We start from the raw sequence: 23,678 nt of genomic DNA, 5'->3' as shown, positions 1-23,678 counted from the left end.
CAATTAGTCAATTTTATTCTTATGAATATTTATACAGATCGGATATTAACATAAAATCATATATGTAGATGTAAATATTTTGCAAGAAATGTTACACAGTGATCACTTTTAAAACATTTATCTTTATGCAAGACTATTTAAATGCTTTACGACACGATTAAGTTTTCGTTGTTCATATTTATAGCATTTCTTTTAACTTGAAAGTTATTCTTCATGTTAACATTTGTTTTATATAGTGTTAGTCAGTAAAACTTTTAGAAGATCAGTTTTTAAAATTGTTTTTATTATATTATTCGGTTATACAAACAAAAGATCGTGATTAGTTGGAACATACGATAGACAGATGGAATCGATCAGGACGAATTTAATTTCAATCGAATTTCAAACGAATTTACGCAAGAGTGATAAACACGATTATCTCCAACTGATGATCTTTATGTGATAACAACTTTCACGTGCGATGACGAATATGTAGATCGTAGAATGATACAAAATATGTAAATATAGCTGACATAAGACATAATGAATTATTATAGTATCTTAACATGTATGTCATTAGTATATTTAATCTTTTCATTTTAAAGAACACAAATATTTTCTAATATTTCATATTCTAATATTTCGTGAGTTATGCATTATAGTGTAAAACATTACAATAATTTATCGTAAAACGCAAAAAGAACGCCTTACGTAACATATTATTATAAAAGCATCGTACAATAAATATATCGTAAAATATATTTATGCTTTTTTAGTGTATTTTGCGTATGCGCGGACGCGCGCGCGTGTATGTGTGTGGGGGGGGGAGGGGGTAGAGAAAAGAAAAACTAAATAAACTATTCTAAAGTGATTGGATATGAAACAAATAAATTTCTCGGCAATTAACGAGCTGTTCATTTGACATATTTGCAGGCATACGAACTATCGACGCTGACCGGTACGCAGGTGATGCTACTAGTGGCGAGCGAAACCGGGCACGTGTACACATTCGCGACACGTAAACTGCAGCCAATGATCACCAGCGAAGCCGGCAAGGCGTTGATTCAGACGTGTCTTAACAGTCCGGACCCGCCGCCATCAGGCTCATCGGGCGACCAGAGGATGTCAGCCACTGGCTTTGAGGAGACCGAGCTGACGTACAATATCGCCGACGATGAGCAGAAAGTAAGGCAACTGGTGTACGGCTCGCCGCACGGTGGCTCGCTGCACGCCGGCTATCCTGGTACCGGGCCCGGCAGCGGGCCAGCGGGCGGCCCGACTGCGGGGGCTCATCCGCCGCCGCCGCCGCCACCGCCGCCGCCGGGCTCGCAGCACGCGCCACCTTCGCACGCGCAGCACGCGCATCTCATAGCGCATGCACACGCGGCCGCCTCGCCGAGTTCGCACCTTGTGCCGTGCTCGAGCCCGGGCCCAATGCTCGCCGGGGGCCCATACCAGCAATCATGTCCCTCGCCCCTGCCGCCCCATCACGCCGCCTATCATCCCCATATGTCGCACTCGCACCCCCAACGGTAGTACGCGCTCTGTCCGCCGCCGCATTTCACGTTCCAAGACGGTCAAAAGTTGGCGGAAGCATAGAGACCGCGTCGCGAATATATTCGACATTATTGATGTCGACATTATTTAGTTGTTGCTGTGAATCCGAATGTATTCGGAAAAAAGAGGAGATTTCAGGGGCATCTCGTTCGACCATGTTGTGATTGATACATGCAGCTACTTATAGCGTTTGGAATTTTTTCACTGGACCCAGCTGGGGATCAAAGAAAATTTTATATTAAATTAGTCATTTGGTCACATGGGTACAAACTTCGGTACAAACTTTATTCGCACCATGACAGAGTGACGTGAATAGTTAAGAAAACTTGTGCAATGTATATTACGTACAAGTACAATGATTGGGCGCGCGTTAATTGAATTAGATTTCAATTTGACTCAATTGCGATTTCAGAAATCGTTTTAATGTTTTTTTAAAATGTGTTTTAACATCACAAGACTTTGGTGCGTGTTTCATTTTTTTTCCCATAATTAATCTCCGCTCTCCCTTGAAAAATAAGGCATACAACTATTTTAGTATACGCCAATGCACGAAGTCGCGCTCGGCTTTCAGATACCGAAATAATTTCTCTTCGGGCATCGTGTGTATCACTGACGTAATTTTCCTTTAGATGGCGAGCGTGTGCCGTAGAATCACGTATGGTATTTATTAAATTATATACGATGGACGCGCGAAAGCGATCATAGGCTTCCCCTTGTGATCAAATATTTTTCAGCGTTCGGCCGTACATGACTACGACCGATCCCATGTGCGCAAATCTAGTCCAATCTATCGACACGTTTTTACTTAAATATATATATCCATACGTTACATACACGCATACACATGTATATGTGTGTGTATATGTATATGTATATATGTATTGTACACATATATATTGGTCAGGGTGTTTACTATCAGAAAAAAATCGATAAAAATTTAGAGTTTTCAGGGAATTTATCTTTTTTCCTTACAAATCATAGATTTTTATGGATATTAAGACAATTTTTGGACTTTCACTTTTAAGTTTAAATTCTATCTCTCTTTTTTCCGAGACAAAATTATTTCTTTGATTATTTTTTTCTTGATAATGCAAAATTAATTAATAATGAATATGACATTTCCATTCAACATTCCGTATATTTTTATATGACTCGTGAGTTTTTAATAAAAAAATTAGTATAGTAGAAACAATATATGTATTATAAATTGTCATTATATGTTTACCCCATGAACTAGAATTATGTATTGATCGTTTTGACAGATCGTTTTATGCAATATTTAGTTCACATTATTTTATTTTAATACTTTTTGAAATTTATAATAATATTCAAAATAAGTGGCTTTTCTTTATGATTAAATAATATTAAAAAGAAAATAGAAAAGAGCATAAGGCTGATTAAAGTAGCCTTAATTATTAAGCTAATTAAAATTCATAGATGAAATTATTATAAAAGCAGTGAAGTAGTCATGGTGTAATATGCTATTAGGTTCCAGGAATGAGAACGAAGGATCCCGAATTCAAATCTCAATCAGTTCTATTAATTTTTCTTTATTTCTATAAAAAAGAGAGATATAATGAAATAAATTTGTTGCAATAAAAATCTTTAATCTTACCTAGAATTTTGATAAAATTCCTAGAAAATCCGAGAATTCTCAAGGAATTCTTTTACAAAATGTGAGTAAACATCTTGTCGGTGAATCTCGAATAAATATTGTGTGCTTCGAACTTTGCGCTTTCGCGCGCGAAATGGTGGAAATGTGTTGTATCGTTTAAATGTGCAAAATAGAATAAAACTTCCATTTGAGAAGATTGCATAGTGAAAAAACGTAAATCCGCCATCAGCGCTTTCAGGACCGATTCATAGACAAATCATCCACGATCGATGATCTCTTAAATCACGTAAGATTTTATGTATTGGGACGAGTATCGAGATCGCGATTAATCGGTCTGTACTGTAGGTAGATCTCTGTGGTAGGCGAAATCCAAAGCTCGACGTATTAGATGATGTACAGCAATACGCATTGCGCGACGAGAGTCACCATACAATAGAAAGACATTGCGAAGAAAAAAAATATCGTTATATTATATACAATTATTGAATTAATAAATTATATCGTCAGTTATATAGATACATAACGTAACGTCGTGTGATCAACTACTCGGTGAAAATCATGGAATAGATCTAGTACTTCGTTTAGCATTCGTTTATTCAACAGCTCTCTGTTTTCTTTTTTCTCTTTCCCTTTTTGTTTATTTTTTAATTTAATTTAAATTATATTATTTATTGAAGCGGTCGATATTTTTTATTTATTAGAGGCAAAAAAAAAGTACCGTTTACGTACGCATAATGCTGGCCGCAACATTGGCGTCGGTACTTCTTTTCGTACTTAAGCGCGTTGCAGAAAATACTCTTTTGTTTTATCTCTCTTTTGTGAGAGAGACTCGATGTACTTATTTATCTCTTTATCGAAGAGCAAGAATCCCTAGAAAAAATTATCTCACGATGATATTTGACTCACCGAATTGGCGGTGTGAGTGCGAATTCAGCGGTGCACGCTTAATACTGTTACGCATTCTTTTTTTATTGAGCATCGTCATGTTTCGTCTATTTCTTTTTTTTATTGTTTGCTGTGTAACGTGTTGTGTATCGCAACTAGCATGTGTAGTTATTTGAATTGTCTTTTCTCGCAGAATAAGTAGCTAGTATTTATAGATTATTTTTTAATTTAGTCCACCTCCTCCCCAATTTCTCCTATATCCCATATCGATTTTTTTATCGACATTGTGCATGCGTATGTGTGTATGTATTGTTGCACTGACACTCTGTATTATATCGTGAAAAAGAGAAGAGAAGAAAGTAGAGATAAAAGAAGAAGCGAGGAGTTCCGATTAAATAGATATATAAAAACTGTAATCTACCGCGCATCTCGACATGCAGAGAGTACAAATAATAATAATAATAATAATGATAATAATAATAATGATAATAATAATAATAATAATAATAATAATGATAATAATAATAATAACAATAATAATATTGATTATGATTTTAACGATAATCTGCGAATAATGCGGCTCTTTTATATAATTAGTTTGTATTTTAGCATTTTTGTACATAGCATAGTAATTGTAAAAAATACTGTGATAATATTTATATATATTTTTACGTCTATGAACACACACACACAGCATACAAATATTAATTTTTGATATTATAGTCCCTGCGATCAAGTGAATTTAATTTTCTGCTGATAAATTCTTATTGCGCACGATGTTACATTTTGTACTATCAGACCAGGTAGGTATTTTTCAAAATTTATAGTTTCTTTTGTGTAAATTGTATTAATTTAAATAACCTACTTATTTAAATAATTATATTTACATGAAGAAGTTTCTGTCAGCTCATGTTGGATAATATTTACTTTTGATTTTTGAGTAAATAACGAAAATATTAAAAATTATAAAAGTATATAAAAACGTGTAAAAGAATATTTTTCACGATGTAGATGTAAACTTTTTTGGTAATTGTATGTAAATTTTAGGATAATTATTTATAATTATTTGAAAATGTGTTTGTATTATCATAAAATAATTGCAGCCTACGATGTATTTATTAAATCGGTATAATTTTTATCTTTATCGAAACGTTTAATTGAATCTTCTCCATAATAAAAAGTTCTGTACGCATTGGTCACAGAAGATGTTATAATCTTATATTTCGCATTTCGGCCACGGGCCTAACATATGCCTATTTTTGAGAATCTGGTTCGAGATATATTTAGAGATCCAGAAACATTCTGCGGTGTGTTAGGGATTCCTTTATTTTTAACGTTGCACTATAGAACCACCGTAAATTATTATCGAGAATTTAATATCATTATTGTATGACATATTCTGGAAAATAATAACAATGATATGATATTTAAAGATAAAATAGAAGCGCAAGATTGGTTTGTGTTTTAATCAAAATAGTACACTCGATATAATTCTAACAGAAGCAATTAGCCATTACTTAATGTACTTTTTTAAAAATTAGTTAATGATATATGTGCACATAGAACATCGACAAACGTCAATCTTTTATCGCTTAACATGATTTTGATTTTGAAACATTGATGATATTGCTTATTCATTGAAATAAAATATCAAGATAAATTCGAGCTTTGTGAAGACCGAAATCACTAAAAAAAAGCTATCGCAATACTATGATTAGAAGATGTAATGCATCGCATGCGCGCAATGGATGTAGGTAATTTTTATCGCATGTCTTTTAGCATATAGATATAGCGTTAATGATATGTAATGCAGATTACAAATATTGTATCCCACAATATAAAACAATATGCGTTTGAGTGTTTCCATAATTTCATTTTATATCAATTGACAACGTTTTTTTATCTTTATTCAACTGTTCTGTCAATCAAATTTAAACGCGAGAGTCAAGTTTATATTAAGCGCGTAGCTTGCTATATTAAATAATATTTTTTTTTTTTGCGTTTTTCGAAAGTAAACTTGAATAAGTGCCTGATGCTCACTTAAAGAAAGTGTGAAAATAAAAGTAAAAGGTAAGAAATGCAAATAACAATAGCATACAATACGCAGTTTATGGAGAATCTCGTTTTTCTTCTTCGATTGTTGTTCTCCATTTTGTTTTTTAAAGAAAAAAGGAACGAATAGTTTTGACAAACGTCAATTTACAAATTGCTAAAAACTAAAGTAGTATTGCGGTATTTTTTGTAGTAAATTTTTTATGATTTTTATTAACATTTCTTTAGTTATGAGAGTGCGCTTTTTAGTGTTTTATTCATAGATGGCGCTCGCGTAGTTTTGGAAATATGCATGGAACTTTCAGTATCTCGGAACAACAAATATCTTAGGATCAAAGAATGGTTTATAATTTAACAATGTAAAGCCATAATCAAATTAGATATTGCGATTGAACTTAATAGAATTTAATCAATCAGAAAAAAGATCAATCTTAAATTTAGTGAAATTCTTCTTTGATTAGTCAAATTTCAATCTAATCTTAATTTCAATCTCTAATTGATACAAGTTTTATGGTCTACATAAATATTATTATTCGTTTGTTTGTTTGTTCGTTATGACTACAAATAAAGAAGACGTGCATCCAGGTGTATCACCTCTTAGCGAGCATTTAGAAGAGAGAGGGCAAAAGCAAGGGAGGAAAAAAGAAAAAGATAGAAGTGGGCCGCAAGATACCTCCACGAGGGAGATGAGAGAGAGAGGGGGGGGGAGGGAGGGAGAAAGATCGCACACTCACGCACGTACGCACGCACGAAAGGTGGAAGCGGAGTTCCTTATACGGTCACCTTTGTCAAAGCCCGATTGTCGCCATATACAGGCAATGTTCGCGATGGCAGACACTTATATAGAGTCCAAGTTAAGAGTCAGGAATGCTGCTTTTTGTCGCGCCTTTACACATACACGCGCACCCTCCTGCCTGTTCCGCAGTATGCCGTATAGTAGGAAAAGCCGTATGGGAAAAGGCGCGTAGACGGAAGCGAGAGAGTACGGCCGAGCGCTCATTGCCATCGTGCTGCGGCTTTTCGAGCTTTCCAATTGGTACCGCACTTTCTCGACTTCCCTCGACATGATTCGCACATGTGTCCAATCCAGCCGCGGAATTGCTAAATTAAATAACGATTTGCGCAAATCGCAAGACCGAAAACGCGTTATCATTTGAGACCTCGATGTTGAGAACTCGAGAAAGGACTTAATAATAGAGTATAGAATATAATTGAAGAAAAATAAATCTTTTTTGCAATCTGTATAATTATGTCAATTTCCCTGTCTGTATAATTACGTACCCTTTTATGCATTAATTTGCTAAATCTCATCAGATCGATATTCATAGTTAATCGATAATTAATTCTTAGATTTATTGATCACCATATCTTAAGTACTGTCTTAAGATGTCATTAACCAATCACAGAGTTGTATTAGCATTTTAATATTAAGACAGTCTTAAAATCGTCAGAATCGACTGAATACTGGCTATATAGTTTATGAGTCAGCGAATTAATGTATGACAGTAAATGCCGAAAATATTATTGGAAACGAAGAAGAGAATAAAAAAAGATCCGTGTGGTGTATCAACTAGTCCGGATGTGTTTTGTCCTGAAATTTTTTAAAATTTCTAATCGTCTTTTTATGCACACACTTTGTAATATTAACTCATCCCACAAGAATTTGAATTATGGCCGATTAACTCTAATATTCGAAGATGGAGACAATTAAAATGAGAAGAAGAAGGAAAAGGATAAAGACATTTAATTTATTATAACGAAAGGAAGCGAAGAGATCTGCGTTTTAATTTTTGATGCAAAAAATTATTAATCCGTTATAATATTTTGCGTATACAATGCATTAGAACTGCAACTGTAAAATACATCGTTTTTGTTATATTTACTTAGTGATTATAATAATAATGCTAGTAGTTTTTACATAAAACTGAAAAAAAAAAACAAATCATAATTGTCAGCGTTTAATCGAACGGCATCAGATGAAACAAATGGAAACTGAAATTTCTGCATTACTCAAAGGAATAGGAAATGTGTGAGATACTCGTACTCGTCGGCGCCATGCAAGCGGACTCTGTTGCGAGCTTCCCGCGCGAAGCGGGATCGAGGAGGAAACGCCGAAGCGGAAAGCCTCGTGCGATAAGTTCTCCCCCGGCTCCGAGGAGTCGCATGAGCGAATTCGCGAAGAGAATGCCCCTTTTCCGCGGGTGCATCGCGTGCACTCGCGCGAGTGGAATCCGCGAGAGATGGCCATATAAGGAGCGCGGACAAGATACTCGCGCATCTCTCTCTGCATTCGCTAGGTAGGTAGGTAGGTAGATAGGTAGGTAGGTAGGTAGGTAGGTAGGTAGGTAGGTAGGTACGCACGTTTGTTTGTACGTACGTATGTAGCATTTGGTATAGCGTATCTTCGTTTCTTTACTCGCGTCACCGCTGTTGAATCGGGATCTCCCTCGTTAGAAGAGATACTCCCGCCTTCACTCCGATTCCGCCTGCGCCCCGCTACCGACGATTCATATTCGAGACTATTTGATAATCTTAATCTTCTCGGTTTCAGGAGGACGGCGCGTCACCCAGATCCGACGTCTGCGCCAATGAGAGTGACGGTGAGAGCAGCGACGGTGACTCTCCCGTCATCCCCAAGGATTCACTGAAGAACAATCATTCGGGTGAGTTTTCGCGTGCGGCCGCCGTGAGATCACGAGGGGGATGGCTGTGTTTGATTAAAATTCAGCTTGGTTTCTTGTCCTCTTTTATGAGTTTTATATGCGTGAAGTGTGCTTTTTAAAAAATTAAAAATTTATATGTAGCATTCGTCGCGAATATGAGAATGACAACTTTTCTGTTGTCTTCATTTGAACTGTGTAAATCAGGATCAAAACGAAACGTATTCAGTCGTGCAAAAGAGACATGTTCAGGATTCAGGAAATTAAAGTCTTGATGGAAATAAATGAATGTACGTTATCTGATTTAATTCTAACGATACACGTTTTTCTTGGATGTCCTACACGTAATTTTGTGTTGAAATTCAGAAAAATTATGCATTTTTTAAGTTTTAAGTGGTCAAGCGTTGCAAACCAATATTATACCGCAGCTTCTATTGCGGTATTCTTGTTTAAAATAATAGAAAAATTTCAAATTTTCGAAACTTAAACATACGGAGAGATACAGATCGATTAAAAGTGGCACACTTGATCTCGTTGATTTGATTTGTGCACAAGCGAAATGGAGCAGTTATGAATATTGATGGCGTTATTGTGGAGTAAATCATATCATTCGTCACTCGAAAGGCAAGATTATTAGCTGCCCGAGTTTACTCAAGGTTCATTTAGATTAAGCTCTGCGGTTATGTCGATTTTCTGTCATTCATGGCCACGATTATTTATGATCCCTTTCGCTGTTCCACATAGAGAGATAGGCCTCCCACGTAATATATTTTTATATTACGCGCATTTTGCAAATCGTGTTATGTTGGAAGTCGTGAGATGTATTATTGCACATTCACTAAAACATAATACACAAAAATAAATTCAAGATGATCTTGGATCGGTCATAGCTGGATTTTTTTTTACTGGTAACATGATATTTTGCTTTTCTTGGGTGATTTTATATACATTTTCAAGTTTATTAAACTGCGCGCCGGATAAATTTTCGGTTTTGAAACACAGTTCTACAAGTTAAGTAAAAGAGAACAGTAATATTAAAATATTTAATTAATAATTAATTTATAATAATGATACTAATAAGTATCTATACATTATAGCAATAAAGCTAACAAGACCTGTCTTCCTTAACGTGTAATAAAAGAATTTATTGCGAAAAATGTCACCTTAACAAAAGATTGAAGACTTAGACCTCTTTACTTTTAGGGCATTTTAGTCAATGGGAATACAGAGGGGTGTGGTGATATTTATCGCAACAATTATTTTTAAAAATATTATACAATTTTTATCACTTAAAAATTGAAGAAAAAAAACTATTTTTTTGAGTTATGTCTTGTATAAATATAAATTGCATAAGTTAACCGGTGCAAACTTCTCATACCACGTTAACTCTCTTTACTAAAGACCGTTTTTACGTGAAATTGTTATCAAGATCGTGATTAAGAACGATCCGAGATTGCTGGATGGTGAAATCGAGCGTGTCGGTAGCTGCCCTCCTTCGCGCCGTTTGTACGCCATTTGCGTCAACTAATTGTCGTCGATACTATTCCGGTCGCGCTTAATCTCACCGCGCATTGATAACGAACAGCTGGTCCGACCTGGAGGTGAGTGAGCAGCGGGCGGGGTAAACACACGCGCGAACATCGGTATATACGGATGGGGACGCGCGAAGAAGAAAAGGAGGAGAAGGAGGAGGAGGAGGAGGACAAGGACGAGGAGGAGGGTGCGAAGCGTGAGAAAAGATAGGAGGGAGGTGATGAAGGAGGAGGGATACAGGATATTTAAAATGCGAAAGGCGTGCGAGCGATGACGGGGTTATCCGTGTAGGGAGTACTCAAGCAGTCGCGCGCAGCACGGCGATGACCAAACTTAGACGGCAACCGTGCTGCCTAACTGGGAAGTAGGATCCGGTCGAAAGCCGCTCTGTTCGCGTCATGTCGCGCTCCGCAAAGAGCGCGCGCGCGCGCGCGCGCGCGGATGCAGGTGTACATATAAATATCGATGCTAATGCGTCGCGTGGATGCCATTTTACCGCGCTGCTTAACCGATCGCCGCATCGCGATCGTCTTCTTTTTTTTCCCCTCTCGCGACCGGCCTCCAGCCAGCCAGCCAGCCGAGCCGACTGACCGGCCGGCCGTCGCTCCCGTCGCCACGCGAATTCGATAATAGCCTACCCGCCGACTTATTACGTCCCTATACGAGAAAGCGACGAATGCATAATATATCCCCGCGGTATAACGAAGGCGCGTGCGAGAGATGCCATCGTTATCGAACGAATGGACGGATGTGAACCGTGCGCGGATCTGCCTTTAATTAAGCGCGTTTGTTCACGGGAAATATGTAGAAAGCGCACGCGACAGACATTTTCCCGTGTAAATGTGTATCTATATAAGGTTACACTATTTAAGAGATTTTTGGGGGCACTAACGGACTTTCGCACCGAGCGATCATTAATATGCGTTATATAGTTTTACAAGGACTAACAAATTTGTAACTGCATGTAGGTAATTGATATTATTTATCATCGTCGAACTACATTTTGCATGGATTGTATAGAATGTCCTATTTTATTTTTGACAGACAAATATCTGATAAAACATGCAAGATACTAAAAAATGGAATATTCCAAATTGCATAATTTTTTTTTTTTTTTTTTAGGTGCACCTGTGTTTTTTCTTTATATATGCTAATTGACTTATCTCATTATCTGTGCATAAAAATATTAAGATACATTTGTCAAAAAATGAATTATTTGCCCATAAAAAAAATAAATTTAATGAGATATTTAATGTTAAATTTATTTTATGTTAAAATATGTCAGAAAGTATAAACATCTCGTAAACTTGCAAGTATCTGTTAGTTATTTCCAAATATAAAATACGCTTAAAAAGGAATGAATGTATGCTATTAACACGAACTAATGTTTACAGTTTATTGTTATCAAGAGTTTTATTCGCATGTTGATTATTAAATTATTGAGCATTAAATATAAAGCAATTATTGGATTATTAGAAACATTAGATATAATAAATTATAGATTCCAAATATGTTTAATCACTATCTTGAGACAACTTTACAAAATTATCACAAATACATTAATTCGAAAAAAATTGTTAATGTTACTCCTTTTTTTATATTTAAAGTTTTCGCTATTGAATGTTACTCCTTTTCTAAATAGTCTGCGCGCGTGATTATTTCTGTTTTTTTTTTTAATTTTTTAGCTGTCTTCTTTCATTGATAAGATGCAGTTTTTAAAAATTTATTAAATTAATGTATATTGTTAAAAAGCATATGCACATGTATAAAATGTAATAATTCAGAGATATGAGGAATTTAAACGCATCAGACTTGCACTTGGGTGGTCCAGTTTGAACTTTGTGTTAACGTTATTATGTATCATTTATTTTATGTTATTTCTTTATCAGAACATAATAAAAATTTTTAATTATTTAATATGGATTTCGCACGGAATAATAGGAGATTCAGATTCGAATCTTGATTAGAATGTTATTTTTCGCAATAAATTATAGAGTTTAAGATGTTCATGAGCATTAGTATTATTAAGTTACTTATCAATTTAAAAATAAAAATCTAATATTACGTATGTCGGTTTCAGTTAAGGATTGAGTTTCAAAACCGACGAATATATAGCGCGTATATTTTACGCGAGCTGGTTATTGTAAAAATTTACACAAAAATTATCATTAGACATTAAGGTCCGTTGTAAATTAATATAAGTTTTCTTATCTTTATTGATTATAATTAAATTACATATACAATTATTATAATATGTATATAAGTAATATATATAATACAGTATGACTGAGAGAACACTGACAAACATTAACGATGAAATTAAAACGTAATGATTTATAACGGAACAATTATTAATAATAAATATTGATAGAAGTAGATAAAAACATCTTACTGTGGATATTCCTAAAAAATATTTCGCAATAATTTACGTGCACTTATATTAAAAATGATTTTATTTTTGCAGCACAAAATTTTTGATAAAGAATGATAAGACCTAGTCTAATTTTAACATTTTTTAATATCTGCAATTTGTTAAATTTTGAAAATTTCAAAGTTGTAAATATTTGATTACTAATCTATAATTAAAATAATCAGTATTAAATTTGATACCAAATATAAAATAATCATTAAGAAATTATCTGATTGGAAGTTTGTTATTTTAACATCTTATGTAAATAAGCATTAATAACATACGTTATTAACAATACATAAAAAATGATAACGCTGTTATTGAGTCGAGAGCATAAACAGAGTTTCTTTACTAAATATATCATTGCAGATTAATATTATCGACAAAAATTTATAGTATTTTGAAATGTTTCCAACAATATAAAATACTTAAAATACTCAAAAATAAGAGTTTTAATTTTGCCTTTTTTTGAATTAATTTAGATTACTGTACGTCATTGCGTATCTTGTGTCCATTCTCGGATTGCGTTTGATTATCTATTCAGAAAAATGCGCAAGAAGAAAGTATATAAATATTTAAAATATGTTCAAACCACGTGCAGATTTTTATGTCAACACGTTCGTAATTGATGATCTCGATGCGTTCCCTGACGAGAAATATCGCGCTAATCGGCGACTTGCAACCAGTCACATATACTCAATTTCTCTTTAATTTCCTAGGAAATGTGCCTTCGTTCTCTGCAGGGATTATGTACCAGGTGCCTCAGAGTGTCATTTATTCGCCCAGTCCAGGGGTTTTGCTCGGCATAGGACAAAACGGGCAACCGGTGCAAATATCTCAAGACGGAGGTAGGTTTCTTTCTCAGTCATGTTACGGAGGAACGCGAGTCGCGAGATTTACGCAATGTCGCGTGGTACGCATTTCGAAATGCCCTTACGCGAGACGGGGGGAACTCGGGCACGATTCGCGAAGAATCGGTTCTACTTAGGAGGCTATAGTGGACTCGCGGAAATTGCTTGCGCGCATCTTCCGCCTCATCTGAATCACCATCGTCAGCGCCGAATGACAATTACGTGTCGGACGCGAGATTATAACTAGTAAATTTACATAATGCAAACTGCTCGTTGCAGCTGATCAGAACGCATGAAAATAAATAATGCGTTTCTATCACGCGTGTTTATCATCGAGACGATAATGGAATAACAAGAGGCAGGAAACATAATGAGAGATGAAGACAACGGTAAAAACGAGAATTAAATAATTTATTTGCTAAAGACTAATTTTATTTTTACCATACGCACGTGCGCATTTTAGTTTTTGTGATATAATTAGTTTTAATTTTATGATAATTTATTTTTAACTTGTCGTATAATGTCTCACGTGTAACATTTCCCATATAAGATAGTCAGACGAAGATCCAACGCTTAGCCGATCGATCTATGACAGACAACCGTTTGAGAGAATTTATCAATTATTACCAAGTTATATTGCTTACAAATAATCGAATGTTTATTTACTTATACAAAAATAGAGAAGAAGGTGATATGATAATAAGTATTATATTATGACACTACTTGTAATAAATCTTCATTATTAGATGATGAATTTGAATTCTAATGATTACTTATAGAATCATTTGTTTAGTAAGTTTAGTTCACCGTTATGCTGTGGCATTAATGTACTGATATACAATAGCCGACATTTGTTACAAGACATTTTTATTTTTGAATATTTCAAAAATTTTTTTAAGGTATATTTTAGCGTTGACCTATATATTCTTTATTCTTTTTGAACAAAAAAAAAAACAAAATCTTTACATGTATGTCTTAAAAAAAAGATAATTATAAAATCTAATAAAACTGAAATAGAAAAGAAAAAAGGTTGAGAAAGCTGCTTGCGTTGTCTACCTGACCACATTTACTACCTAGGAATCGCTTTTACGAACTCGGCACATACATCACATGGAAAATTTTAAACAATTATTTCTTAAAAACTATTGCATAATGACAAGAGTTTTATCACATGGAAAGAGCATAATATAATATATTAAAAATTTAGCGAAATTCGTGGAGTTAATGGTTGGTTGTTTCTTTCCTGAGTCGAAATTATTCAGAGATATAGTTTTTGAAATATTGTAAAAAATGTATCAAATGACTTTTTTAAATTAAATTAATTGGCCATCTTTTTGCAGCAATACGTATCAGATTCAATCAGATTCAGAAGTCTATTATTTCTCTATTGATCGGTATGCAATTCATTACGTAAGGAGTCTAAAATGACAAGTTTTAACTGTGACATGATTTATAACTATATCGATAAATTATTTATTTATTTGTCTTAATTTATATATAAGATTGCATTTGTATACATATATTGCTAAGGAAGACTAAGTAAGTCAAAACGTAATAAATACAATTTTGTAAATAAATTAAAAACCTTTATAATTTTTATATAATACATCTCTAGTAGCTCGTTATTGGTCTTAATTTATCTTAATTGTTTCTAAAATGAGAAGGTTTCTCTTAATATTTGGCCATGTTTAGCGAATAATTTATAACTAAAATATTATTTTTATATAAAATAAAATATTTTTATTTTAATTATAGTTATATATTATAACTATAATTATAATATAAAATGTTTTTAATTATAAACACTAAATATTATTAACTCTAATTCCTCCAACTAGGCCGGGTCATTTATGTTATCCAATTTCTGACGGTCATTATTTCCGAGGAAATATTTATGTTATAAAATTGTAAAAAATATTTAAACAAATAATTTTCAATTTTTTTACATTGATTTTTGGTCGAAGAGATTATAAACATTTTTGTGAATTTTTTTGAAGCTATTAACATGATGAAAACCGCATTGGACATGAAATTCCTGATGGCTGGAGAGATTAAGTTGCGGAAAAAACATTGGAGGAATTAGGGTTAAACATGTATATCTCTTTCACGGATAAATTATCAGTTTATTTAATATTTTTAAGTTGTGCACCATTATTTATTGTTTGCTATCCAATTTGTCATCTAATAATCTAACACTGGCCAGTATTGAAAAGCTAATGTTCAGTAACGATTCGATGAATCGTGAACCATACTATTATTTGCGATTGCATCGAGATTTCAATTTCTGAATTCAAAATATTACATGCTTATATGGGAACCATTCTTATCCGAAAAATGATTAAAGAAGAGTATGTTAGAAACTAAATATTACTAGTTTTTGATCACTCCAATTTTATGCAATGCGAATAGATTTTCTCATGGAAAAATGTGTTCGCAGACGGATTGAAAGGTAGAAAAAGCGATGGAGACAAAGAAGGAAGGATTGAGCAAGAAATGTAACGTCGCATTTCTTTCTCTTTGATGCATGCGTCTTATTTGATTTTCCCTTGCGACTTTCTTATAGGTACAGTAGCACCAGTGGCGAACTCCTCACAATCGAACCAGCCGTTCATCACGATACCGCTGAACGTCGCGATGAGTGCGGCAGGACTGTCCTTACCAGTGACCTCCAGGATGACCTCCAGGTCGCCCACGACAACGATGACAACGACGGCGACAGCGGTGTCTGCCTGCGGTGACTTGCCTTCCGACCTGAGCAAAGATCGGGAATGACACGGAAATTTTCCAACGACGAACGGAGCCTCCAACGACGATGGCGACGAAAGTAGCAGTTAAGCGTCCGCTTTCTCGTTCGCCACAGACGGAAATTCGTCATGCGAATTTGTCGGACAGATCGCAGAAATGGATTCTCACGTGTGCACGAATATCTCCGGGCTCGTGATACTTCCATGTACAGGATAAAAACCGGACAAGTAATTCAAATTTTCGAGCGGATTACAAGTAACTATGACACCATCGTAATGTGAGATTCTTTGCTCCTCTTTATGCTCTCGTTTTCAGAGACAAACGCGTTTGCATGTTTTTGTACTATAGAGAAACTAGGAAAACCTAGAGTCTGGTAAAGTCATCCTTTTTCGGTTAATAATATTTTTCGGTTAATAAAGAAAGTATAGACGTGAATGTGAAATTAAGTTCTCAGTAAATACCAACTAACTATTATCGCGAGCATAACATTAATGTTATAATTTCACACTTAATAATATAAATGTAAACATTGTCGAATGTGAAATTATAATTCTATTATATTGATGTTATTTATCTACTACTGTTAACTGATATTTACTGAGATTAATGGACTGAAAGAAGAGCTTTTAAATATTGACAATGAACTTTTTACTCTAGAAAAGAGTAAGTACACTATTTAGCGCTACAAAATTTTAGCACCTTATGTTTTTGCCGACAATTCAATTTTTTCAGAGTTGGATAATATATTTTTTAAACTAAATTAACATTAATGGAGTTAACTTTATCATTTAACTTTTAATTTTTTAGTTACTTTCCAACTCTGCATTTTTCACACATAAAACATATGAAGTTGTAAGATAGATTCTCTTATTTTCAGTTACGGAAGTATTACAAACTGTTGAAAAATAATTATAAACAGAAATTATAAGTCTTAAATAGACAAATATATTTTAAAAATTTACTTATAATTTCCATTTATAATTACGTTTTGTCTTCGTGATCTTATTGAATACTTACGTGATTGAAAATAAGAGAAAAAGTACATCATAACTATATACATATATTATGAAAAATAGATTTGTTTACAAAAGTATAATTATTTCTTATTTCTTATACACATAAATATTATAAGGCTCAATTCCGTAAAATGCATGATGCATCATTTATCGATGAATTCGAGAATAAACAATGTACATACATGTACATAATGTACTTTATGGAACTCAGTCAAGTTGTGCTGAAAGTTTTTTTTTAATTGGTTGAAAGAAAAATCGATTTCAAATTTTATGTCTAGACTCCTATGAATCTACTTGAATATTACATAAGAGACTATAATAAGAGGATGATTTGTGTGAACAATATTCTCACAAAAAGTACCAGTCTTATTGTTAAGAAAAGTATAAGTCTTATTGTTAGATTGAGATTGTGAGTGTAAAGTGTGCAGATTGTAGTTATAAACTAATAAAAATGGTCTCGAATTTTCTTTCAACCGATATATACGATATTTGTCTATTTGAGAAATTTATCTATAATTTCTATATATAATTGTTTATCGCAATTCGTGACGTTATTGAATATTTCCGCTCAAAAGTTTTAGCATCTTATATTTTTGCTATTTTTATAAATAACATCAATAAATGATTTCATTTTTCCTGCATAAAATGTGGAGCTATGATATATTTCGGATTAACCAGAATTTGAAAGAATTATGAGTTCAAATTTAAACCGGAAATGTATTGTAACACCATATTTTATGTACAAAAAGTAGAATTGCTCACAAAAATATAAGGTGTGCTGAAACTTCTGAATGGTAGTGTACATTTGTATACTACTGATTGTAGCTTGATGATTAAAGATTTTAAAATAAAATTTGATGAATTCGGTATCTCAAAATAGCTGTTACATGATAATTCATCAATTGTAATATTCGATATTTCTAAATATTAATAAAACTTTAGTAATGAAATTTTTAAACACCATTTTGCGTAGATAACAAAAACGGTCGAAATTTCACTTTTTTTCATATTGTATCTCAGATCTTATTTTGTTTTTTTTTTTACACTTAAATATCATAATTCTTTCAAATTTATGTACGGTTTTGATATCATACATGATATTTAGCCTCTTGTACTTTTTTAAACACATACATAATATAGATCTTGTTTAATTAATTAATAAAAAGTTAATTAATTAATAAAAATACATATTCTTCTTAAAATCTGTAATAATTCTTAAAATAATTTTATTTCAGCATTAGATGCTCGAATCACATATATCTGGTGAGTATTTATATCGTAGAGTCGTAGACAGTCAATACGTTCGGATGTTTGCGTCGATAGTTTTTATCGACTTACAATTAGATTTGAACTCCTTTGCTTATGTGCGAAATAGATTTGAATTTCTCTTTTCGTATGCAATATACATACAGATACATTTGGGACATATTGTGTGTGTGCGCGCGCGCGCGTGTATGTATGTGTGTGTGTATGTGTTCAGCATAATGTAAATTGTAAACTATTTTTGAGACACTTTTTAATTTAAAAAAAATTAAAAAGTGAATATTAATATATATCATGTAGATTACAACTTGCTATAAAAAAGGATGAAAAAAACTTGATAAAGAAAACAAGATTACATGGAATTTTTTAAACTGTGTGATATAATTTTTTCTGATATTGGGGATTTTTAAGACGAATTTAACAGACTATCGAAAATGTCAATAGAAGAAAAATAAGAATCATATTAAGAATATCTTTATTACTGTATGATAAACTATATCTGAACGTGTGCATTTTAGTTTGACAGCTTGATTTGTCAATTTTAAATACTTGTTATTTAAAAACTATTGTAGCCTCAATATCTTGATATTAGGATTTTTATTTTAAAATGATCTCTATCCTTAAGCGTTGTTAGGGCCGGAGCACAAAACATGGCGTAATGATTAAGACAGTCATAGTCGTAGACGTAGACAACACACAAGCTTTGTCTACGACTACGACTGTCTTAATCATTACGCCATGTTTTGTGCTTAGGCCCTTAAGGTCTTTACAAGATTCTCTACGCACACGCGCGCGCGTGCGTATGTACTTACTACATTTAATGCGAATTGTACTATAAATATTATACTTGAATGACTGGACAAAAGTAAAAAAATACACTCTAAACGGACCTCAGTAGCGTATTTCGATAATTTTCACTGCCAAATTATGAGACTGATATTTCACATACAAATACTTATTCTGTTTAGACAGTCGCGTTGAGTTTATAATTGTACTGCACAATCACTTTTCCCGTGTAGCACAGTTTCAAATTATATTTTTTATGAAAACTGATTTACTCTTATTAAGAAAGTACGACACGTACACATATAATTATCAAAAATAATTTACAGAAAATCTTACTATAATGATATTAAATGACAATATGAATAAGTAAGTGTAAATAAATTTAAAAATTTATGTTTTTTCTTTTGCGATTTTCTTTAAAAATGAGTAAATCACTAAAAGATTTTTCTCTTAATTCGATTTTTCATGCTACCGAAATTTACGAAATTAAAACTTAGAATAAATTTTTGTATTCTGAAAGTAAATTTGTTTATAATTATCGCGGAATTGGTACTTATTATTTCATATTTTGAAATACACTATTTATCAATATAAAATCCAGAAAATTATGCATCTCCAAATGTGTATCATCATCTTACAATGACGAGATGTTTATTACCAACGTAGAGAAGTTCTTTAATTTGTAATCCTTGAATTATCGACTTGGACATCAGTTTCGCCCACGTACATGTTGCGTATCAGCTTTTTCGCGGCTACTTAGAATCAAACGAGAGTGCATACGTGCGAACTGAAATATGTCGAGTAAAAATGTAGTCCACACTAAAATTTCTCTTTTGTTTTAGATCCGGTATGTTGAAAGTCTATTCTCACATAATATTATCCAATATTATGTATGTACATATAATAAGTATAAAAAAGTCACAAAATTTTGAAAAAATTATACAAAGCACACTAAACATTTTTCTTTTTTCTTCTTTTTCTGTAAACTCTTTAATTTCAGAGTTAAAAATATTTTATATGAAATAAGATTTTACGCAAGAAATCGTTATTGCTCTAAATCAGCGCATCAATTGTTAAAAAAGTCTTTTAAAAAATTGTAAAACTTAGTTTTGTTGAACATTTTTTTATTAATTTTTGTAATACGATGATATTTCATAGAAGCAATTAAGCTTCAAAGTAAAAAAAGAGATATTAATTTTATACATTTAGGAACAAATAATTATTTTATATACTTAGAAATAAATAATCAATTTTACAGTGTTGAAGCTGTTGAGCAGTAGTTTCTGATGAAATTGTTTCGTGTATTTTGTATTTTCCGTACAAAAAGTTCGATGTATTAAAAAATGAAAATTTTCAAAGTATTAAATATTTTCCTCCCTGTATGAGCTTATTGATAGATATCAACGTTTCTCAATCTAATAGCGAGTATTATCCATATATCGCGACTTTTATGTAGAAACTTTATTGGTGTCGCTATTTTTGCAATGCAGGTGCGCGATACGACCGCAGCAAAAAAGAGTATGCGTTCAAGATAACGGACAACATTTATGAAATAATGGACGACAACTTTCCCCGAAGTATTTATCGAGTCATCGTTCGAATAATATCCCACCAAAATGTATGTTAACGATGTTATTGAGAGTATCACAGATCCGAGTGTTCTGTCAATTAGTACTAGTTAGTTTTCTTAGTCTGGAAAAATTCTCGGAAATTTAGAAGAAAATTAGAGAATAGAAAGTTTTTTTTTCTATTTTTTCTTGTATTTTTCAAAATCTTTTTCTTTTAAGATGTTATCTTTATTGTACTTATTGTCTTTTGTCAATGTTTTAAGGTTTCTTTTATATATATTTAAAGATTCTAATAAGTAATTTATCTATAAAATCTGTTATTATCACTACAGTTATATTTTTTTGTATTTGCTCGAAAAAAAACTGGATTTTTTCCTCTAATTTATTTTTCCGAAAAATCAGAAACATAGGTAAGGGAAAGGGAGGTAAGATGACGAAGTGGATAAGATGACGAATAGCTAATTTTTCTAAACTAATAACAGATTTCGACCCGGTGTTGAACTTATTAAAGGCTTGAGATAATAGTGAATTATCTGTTGTAGTTTGGTTTCAATCGGTCTATAAAAGTGCATAATACAATAAGAAATGTGTTTTAGGTACACCCATGCATAACTTTTTGGCACTGTTATAGGGAATGATGTAATTATAGTAATAAATACTTCCGGTTTTTAAATAAAATCATGGCATAGTTAAAAACGCATAATAATGCATTGATATTTTTTATTTCTTGCAGTGTAATATTTTTATTAATTAAATAAGTGAATACTATGATTGTGAGTAAGATGACGGATGACGCATTTGTACTTACAGATTATGTTCTACAATGAACATAATGTTATGCAAATTAAGTTTGTAATTTGTAATATTGATTATACTGGTAATCTGTAAGTAAATTTTATCATATGCATTTTATTGATTTCGTTATTTTTACAAAATAAATTAGTTATACTATTAATACAATATATTATTAAATAAATAAGAAAATTTGTGTTTATACAGATAAATAATAAATAGGTTACAATGTCACTTAATTTAACTTTTTTCGCTACTCAAAGTCATCTTACTCACAAGATGACGAAATTGACATGTTCTTAGAAAATTAAAATTTCTTAAAATTCTAATTTAGTTAACAGATTTTAATTTTTATGGTAGGTACAAAAGAGAGAGACTTTAGTGAATCTAAAAAAATAGATTATTATTTTTATCACCATCACAGAAATTAGGAAAAACCGACAAATCTAAAGCTCGTCATCCCCCTTTTCCTTACTATCATTACAGATATTATCATAATCATATGTTACCGTATTTTTCGGAAATAAAAAAAATTTAGTTTTTATTTGCGATTTTATTTTTGAAAATAAAAACACTAGTTTATTTAGAAAATTAAAAACATAAGTTCATTATATGAACTTCGTTTATAAACGAGGTCATATACTTACGAAATATGTGCAAATTACCTCAATGTTTTTATCGCTCTTAAAACTTTTTTGCCAGATTAATTGATCACGTTTGTTTATCACGCCACATGAGCCACTAGTGTTATTAGTCAACGCGATACGATTGTTATTTGTGCAATAATTGTGCAATAAATTGTAAAATAAAATTACATTAATGACTGAAAAATGAGAAAAGATATTGTGCAGAAGCAAATCTATTGTACAAAATACAATGTAAAATAAAGTAAAAATATCTTTATTAAATATTTTTTTAATAAAACTAATATTTTTATTAAAATTACTTTGTAAAATTAATATTTTATATAAATATTTAGTAATAATTATTTAATTACATTTTGTATATGAAGTAACGTGTATCAATGTTTCATGTTAAAGTAGAACATAAATAAAATAAAGAAAGTAAACATAAATGGAGTTTGTTAGGACAATCGTTACAAAATTGCAACTTTTACTATACAATTTTTTTACATTATTTCTATCTATCTTGTTAACATTTTTATCTTTATTAATTTACCTATATCAATATGAACAATAGATTATATTCTTGTGCACATAAAAATTATTTATAAACAATTTAACAATAATTGTACTGTATTTATTTTGTTATTTATTTTCAAAAAAATTAACAAGTTTACAAAAATAAAATTTTACCTGAGACATGAAAAGCTAGTTATAATTTCAGATATCGTAAATCGAAAAACTGTCACAGCGTCGCTGATGAGTCATCGGTGATCTACGATATTAATATTTTACTATATGTTTTATGGTTACTATCATGTATTTATGCATTATAGTAAAACGTATTTTATGATTATATTTTTTGTACTGAAATATCTTCCAGCTTGTACACTGCAAAAATTGAATGAAATTACATAAATAATATGCGTAAAACTTACACAATTGATAGAGAAATATATAATTTTTAAAAGTATTTTTATCTTTAATTGTGCAAATACATTTTTACAATAAACAAAAAATTATATTTGCACAATTAGAAATAAAAATAGTAAAAAAAAATTTATATACCTTTACTGTAAATTGTGTAATTTTACACATATTATTTATGTAATTTTACATAATTTTTTACAGTGTAGCATGGATCACCCACATACATGGAACCTATTAAACTAGCAGAAAAAATTACGACGAGAAGTATCCAAGAAGAAAAAATTGATTATATTAATTTATAAATATCTATGATGGGTGCTTCAAAAAGTTTTCACATTTTATCTTTTTTAAGGATAATATATATGGAGTTTATAAACCACAGTGTGGAAACTTTTTTAAGCACTCTCATATTA

General features: G+C 32.0%; 1 protein-coding gene across 6 annotated transcripts in view; it reads left to right on the top strand.

Annotated features, from left to right (window-relative positions):
• Positions 1–23,537, top strand: part of LOC105831304 (serum response factor) — a 32,494-nt gene extending 8,957 nt beyond the window's left edge. Inside the window, exons 2-7 of one of the 6 annotated variants that reach the window (XM_036283541.1) lie at positions 913–1,164; positions 8,640–8,751; positions 13,411–13,539; positions 16,106–16,514; positions 18,539–18,566; positions 20,843–23,537. In XM_036283541.1, the coding sequence (XP_036139434.1) occupies positions 913–1,164; positions 8,640–8,751; positions 13,411–13,539; positions 16,106–16,314 (702 nt within the window). In that variant the 3' untranslated portion in view covers positions 16,315–16,514; positions 18,539–18,566; positions 20,843–23,537. Of the gene's footprint in view, positions 1–912; positions 6,717–8,639; positions 8,752–13,410; positions 13,540–16,105; positions 18,881–20,842 lie in introns of those variants that run through there. The other 5 variants (XM_036283539.1, XM_036283537.1, XM_036283540.1 and 2 more) reach the window with 5 other exon arrangements.
• Positions 23,538–23,678: the final 141 nt, after the last annotated feature.

This window comes from Monomorium pharaonis, chromosome 2 (assembly GCF_013373865.1).
Source record: "Monomorium pharaonis isolate MP-MQ-018 chromosome 2, ASM1337386v2, whole genome shotgun sequence".
NCBI lineage: Eukaryota > Metazoa > Arthropoda > Insecta > Hymenoptera > Formicidae > Monomorium > Monomorium pharaonis.
The sequence above is the reverse complement of the archived record's forward strand: the minus strand, read 5'-3'. Positions and strand labels throughout refer to the sequence as shown.